Genomic DNA, 6,191 nt, shown 5'->3' on the forward strand with positions numbered 1-6,191 from the left:
GGGGGGGGGGGGGACACACAACGGTTTAGAACTGCTACTGTTACTGTTATTTCTGTGTGCTTCCCTACTGTTACTTTTTTCTTTAAGAATTTTCTTCGTGATCTGTGCAATGTACAGAAGAATGAAAATGATGTAGAAGTGATTTAACTTAGTAGTAATGTTTAGCTTTGTGAGCAGCACTTTTGTTGTTGTCCTTTGTTCTAAGTCTGGCTGTCACAATATTTCCTTTTACAGGCATTGAAGAAGGGCACCAGTAACACAGTTGTTGGAATGATTTTTGGATGCTTTGCTTTATTCAATTTCTTGACTTCTTTAATATTAGGAAAGTATGTAAGTATATTTAAAGAGTTTTAGTACTCTCTTTATAGAATAGTTCCTAACAAACTTGCAAAGAGCTCAAACTGACAAAAACCCATTTCTGTGATCAAAGAAAAAAAAAAGATAGGTGTTCAGTGGCTTGGAAAGTTGACATAGGCATTCTGATGCATTCTCTCTGTCCTCTAGCAATTATGGCCAGACAGCCTCTTCCTGTAATTTTCATTGTTCATATTGGCATCAAAGGTTCAGACACAAACAGGGAGGAAGTCCAGCACTGTGATGACCATCAGCAGTTGCCCCTCAGACTGCAGTAAGCTGTCTTAATAAAAAGCAGGGTTATCTGGCTGAACAACCAGCCAGAGAGGGTTAAAAATGATGGTCTGAATGCTAGGATTTTTTGAGGAGGGGGTTGTTTATTTGCTTTGTTATGGCTTTAAAAAAAACAAAACAAGGTTCTTGCAGGCTGACCTCCAAGGAAAGGAAGAAGTCAAAAACACAAGCAGAGCAGACTCCAGAAATGCTGTGATCAAAGGTTTCCTCTTTGCTATTTTGTGTCTGAAGTATTGCTATGGGACTACCAAAACAGCAGGCAAATCGTACTTGAGGTCTTGTGAAACACTTCCACAATCCTTTCAAAACTCTGCCATCTCCTTAAGCTTTCTTTACAGTTACTAGATTTTGTATAGCCAGTGTGATTGGTGCTAGAATTGTAATGTTTCAAGGCACGCCCCCCAACTGTTGATGGAGTCCTTACCTTTAAAAAAAAAAAAAATATGGCTTTTACCTCAGATTTTTAATTGGGTACACAGGCCACCTCAGGGCCACCACCCTGCTGGGTTTTTTTAAACTACTATGTTGTTTGTTTCAAGAAGAGCCAAGTGAAACCTGTAGGCTGCCCATACATGTGCTGGTCTGCGTTCTAATTAGAATGCTCCAGTGTGGCCTCCCCATCAGATGTATAAGCCCCAGCATGATTAAAAATGGCTGCTGGGGTGCTTTATCTATACCTCATAGAATGAGGTTTAGCTAAAGCGTCCCACAGCCATTTTTAAACCTGCAGGGGCTTAATATATATGATGGTGAGGTGTTTGAATTACTGTTTCTCTGGGAACCATTCTAATTAAAACACCCCTGCCACCCCTGAGCATGTGTATAGGCAGTCATAACGTCTAACTCCAACAGGAAAGCTTCTTTATATAAAAAGGGTATTTAGAACAAACCAATGATCTTTGGAAGAGATAGACATTTTTGCCACTTCTGTCTTCTACGGTGGGTTTATCTTGTTTCACTTGGTACTTATTAATTGTACCTGCTTACTTTCTGCCCACATCCATTGGCATCTTCATATTTTTGCTAAGCCAGGAGGTTGAATCACAGCCAGTTTTGTTTGGACACAGTGTATGGGCATTTGATAATAGCTGCAAGTGTTTTCCTCTGTTTCCCAGGTATAAATTGTCTGCTGGGGTTGCGTTATAGCTGAGAAGTGCTCTGGTGTGAAGAGAATAATTCGGTATTAATGGGAAAGAAGTGGATAGTCCATAGCACAATTCTGGCTTCAGTAAAATTTGCTGCAGTATCAGGGCCATTTCTCCAAAAATAAACAAACAAACAAACAAAAGGAATGTGTGTTTGCATTGAGAGGATGCAGAATGGACTTTGAAGCCCACTAGGGTTGTGTTTGCCAGACTTAGCCCTGGGTCATGCCTAATGCCATCCATTTTCCAGTTGGTAGGCTATGTTATGAATGCAGATTGTGCTATCTTGGCAGTCTAGCAGTACTGAGAAATGGGAGAAAGGAAGTGCATTCATTTGCGCAAGTCCTACTGCCCACTGCTTTACAGCTTTCTACTTCAAAGGCAGTAGTTAGTTATTTTTTAAACCGGCTTCTAGAAGCTCTTTTCTGTCCCCTTGTCACCTTGGGGTAACAACTTGGCACAGAGCCTGCATTTACTGTTTTGTGGGGCTTGTGTAGCTTGTGGTATCTGCTCAGTTGTTTTAGATTAGCCTTCTTAATCAGTAGTTTGCTAGATATCTGATGAAGGGGGAAGCTGGTTAAAATAGCTGTTCAACAAGTTTATTACCACCAAGTTACCTTGCCGTTGGCAATCCTGTATGTGTAGTGGTGTGTCATTCTTATATCACCTTTAGAAATGCATGCAGCACTGTGACAGTTGAAAGCACCAGGGAGTTGCCATGGTGAAAACTAGGTTAAATCAGGTAGCCATTTATTAAGAAGCAAAGATTTTTTAGGGTGGTATTCTTATTGGACCATTTAGATTTTTCTTAGATGTGCTAGTGAGCCAGTTACTTACAGTCACATTCTCCAGTTTATAATTTTTTCATGCAGTTTCTCAACTACATCAATGACTTTTCAAACTTTATTGAACAGGCAATAAGTACATGTAACTAATTTTTTTTTTCAATTTCAGCTTGTACGGATTGGAGCAAAGTTCATGTTTGTGGCTGGGATGTTTACGTCAGGGTGTGCTACAATTCTATTTGGGTGAGTCATTTTTTTTCCTTTGTCTCTTCCAACTAGCATGAAAATTCTGGTGTATTTGACTTGCATGAAAAAATAGATTTGTTTTAAAACAAAGGACTAAGAGCTGGAAAATCTTAAGAACGATTTTTAATCTTGAGTGGATAACTTAACTTCTCTGCGCCTTTTTTTTTTTTTTTGTGGCTTTGAAGAAAATGTTCCTACTTTTGTGGGGTTAAAAAGCTCACTTAGTTCTTGGAAGGAAGGGAATATAAATGCAAGTAAATGTCATATTTATTGGAGAAAAAAATACCTAGTTATGTATGGTAGTAAAAATTACAGCTTACCAGCCTTACTAAATAGGAAGGCTTTTGGGGAAGAGTCCATTGCAAATGGGAAGATTTGCCTGACAACTGCCTATTACATTTTGCCTGCAAGTCACCTCTTAAAAAAAGGGCCTAGTTCATATTATGCAGGTTTAAAGCAGTCAAACTGAGTCAGTTTCATGACAGTGGTGTTTGGTAATGCTAAAAGGAGCAACAGAAGAAGGTCCTGGAATTTTTTCGTCAGGAGGAAAGAAGGATCTCCTTCACATACGCGTTCTCTTTTTCTTGGTGGCAAGGAAGAAAAAGCAAGCAAGGACATTTGAGAGAGGTTGAGTGACTTGCCCAGACTGCAGCAATAAAAGGACTATGACTCTCCCTGATTCACTTGTAATTGTGTGCAACAGCCACTAGAGCATGCTGCCACAGGTATTGAACAGTCATGTTTTAAGGATTCTTTTGTTTACTCTTTCAGCACGCTGGACAAAGTGCCTGATGGACCAGTATTCATTGGTTTGTGTTTTTTGGTTAGAGCAGTGGACGCAATAGGTTTTGCTGCAGCAATGACGGCATCATTTTCTATCCTTGCAAATGCTTTTCCTAATAACATAGCTACGGTACTGGTATGTACAAAACTGGACATCATAGCAAATTATGACAAATACTCAGAGCAATGTGTAATCATACTTGCAGTCAGTATAAGCAGGATGGATAAAAACCTATTTGTTACTGTTTTATTTATATAAATAGCAATTTTAACAAACCTGTTTTGAAATTGTTACCCCAATGCAAGTAGAGGCTTTAACAGAACCTATTGAAATAATTTTTAAAAAATTCAAGCACTGAGTGCTTACTGCTAAACTTTTAAAGCAAGTTGGACCACTGAATTGATGGAAGTCGCTGGCTAATGACTAGAATCAGAGTATATTCTAGTGCCCAGCTTTTACAAGAATATCCCCTTCAAGTGCAGAGAGAACATTTTCAATTTCTGTTAATTCGGTCAGTTCAGTTTCATTACTAATAAAAAAAAAAAAAAAAATTAAATGAACAGGGGTTGGAAAGACTAAATGGCTCTTCTTCCTCAACCTATAAATAAAAATCAGATGCAAGGGGATGAGATCTACTACTTCTGAAATCTTGAAAGAGATGGTAACCAAAGACAACCAGCTTACTTTACTCATTAGAGTTGTATTTTGCTAAATTCGTTTTACATTTAAAATATTTTGGGGGTTTTTTCTTATCCGGTACATACTTTTTTTTAACTTATTTTAGTTAATTAAGATCCTAAAACACTGCTTAAGGGCATTTTAAATTGAAAATGGAAATATAATTTGATACTTTGGGTAGCCAAGAGGAAACACTATGTTCACAACAGTAATTATATAGATTAAAGTACAAATGCAAAATAAAATAAGTTAATTATTTAAATCAAGATTTCCTGCTTTTGACTTGAATTTAAACCAATCCACCCTAGTGTAAAATGTCTACAAGCTTATCCATCTTAAACAAAACAATATAGATGTGAAGGACTAGATACGAGAGCAGTGCAATAAAAATCATGCAGGTCTGGGTGTAGAACAATAACGATACAAGTATGAACTAATTTAGTAACACAAGAATATTAGGAAGAGCCAGGAAAGCAAAAACCCTTAGGAGTCATATAGATTAATCTGTTTTTCATATATAATATAATAATGATGTTGTGCTAATGGCCTTCTTCAAACCTGAATAGAATATTATTGGAAAGAAACTGAAATTTTTTTTTTAAGGCAGCCACATAAATCCGTTCGTAAGAACTGAAGTAAACGACTGGAGAAAATAGTTTGTCTTGTTTTCCGTCTTGTACTTGAACCAGACTAAGATGCTTCCTTCTCTTTTTGTCCGGAGGGGGAGGAGTGGAATGGGTAGGGTTGTTTTCTTTAGACAACATCCGTTCTCAAGAGACAGATACAGATTACCTATACTGTTGGACAGTTGCAGCTGTAGAAGATACAAAGTATCTTGTTCTAAAACCAAGGCAGCATCAATGGGACAAGGGATGTCAAAGTGAATATGGCTAGAGACCTGGAGTAGGATTTCACCTTGCAGTCTGAATTCAATAGTAAACTAAAAAATGATTAGATTATTTTTAGGAAAGCCAAATAAGCTTAGTTTAAAAAAAATGAAAAAGATCAAATTTCTACCTTAGAAAAAGAAAATTGATATCCCTTTATATTCTGTTATAACATTGTACTCCTTACTTCTAAGCACACAAATGATGCCTTCATCTTAAAAAACAAAAAACCCAACCAAAGGGAAAAAACAAATAACAACAAAAAAAACTCCCAACTTTGGAGTTAGCTCAAAAGAGACTAAGTGGAAACTTAGTGACCTAAGTCTCCACTTAAGTTGCCAATATAACTTTGGCAAAGGATATATCATGGGTGGATCCAGGATTTCCTAAAGTGGGTGAGGCATATTGGCCCTTAGACTACGAGGGGATGGGAGTGAGGCTTTGCTGGAGCCCCTAGGTCAGCAGGGGACAATCAGGAGGAAACAGCCATGCAAAGGTGGGGGAACTGCCTCAACAAACACTGCTGCAGCTATCCCCAGCTGACTTTGGGGTATGGAGGGGTGGTGGTTCCTGTTGCTGCCCCACTCCAGCCAGGGACAGTGGTGGTTGCATACAGTCTTCTCCTTTCCACACCTGCCCCCCTGCCCCCATTGTCCTTTGTTGGCCAGGAGCAGGAGCTGAGAGGAGGAACTGCGCTGCTGCTGCTGTCCCCAGCTGAGTCCAGCTCCCTTTATGGCTGCTTCCTGCAGCGCAAGGCAGGAGTTGGTCAGGAGTGGCTTTGGGCTCCCCCTGTGCCTGCATCAGCCAGGGACAGCAGCTTTTCCTTCTACACCCTGCTCCCAGCCACTGGGGGATACCTGTGTGGGAGGGGCAGGCAGGGAGCAGATGGTGGAAGAAGGAACTTGCTCCCTTGTTGCTGTGGCCTGCCGAGCTTGGCACCCTTTTCAGCCAAAACTCACAACTAGAGTGGGAAAGGAGCACCCGGATCAGCCAGGGACAGCAGTACTGGCTGGGTCAT

At 39.6% G+C, this 6,191-nt stretch overlaps 1 protein-coding gene across 1 annotated transcript in view; it reads left to right on the plus strand.

The window, feature by feature from the left end:
* SLC18B1 (solute carrier family 18 member B1) overlaps positions 1-6,191 on the plus strand; it is a 25,359-nt gene that overhangs the window by 5,308 nt on the left and 13,860 nt on the right. The window contains exons 3-5 of the mRNA XM_019520258.1: positions 235-330; positions 2,748-2,821; positions 3,596-3,743. Of these exons, the coding sequence (XP_019375803.1) occupies positions 235-330; positions 2,748-2,821; positions 3,596-3,743 (318 nt within the window). The remainder of the gene's footprint in view (positions 1-234; positions 331-2,747; positions 2,822-3,595; positions 3,744-6,191) is intronic.

Source organism: Gavialis gangeticus, unplaced genomic scaffold (assembly GCF_001723915.1).
Source record: "Gavialis gangeticus isolate Ggan-Ray unplaced genomic scaffold, GavGan_comp1, whole genome shotgun sequence".
Taxonomy (NCBI): Eukaryota; Metazoa; Chordata; order Crocodylia; family Gavialidae; genus Gavialis; species Gavialis gangeticus.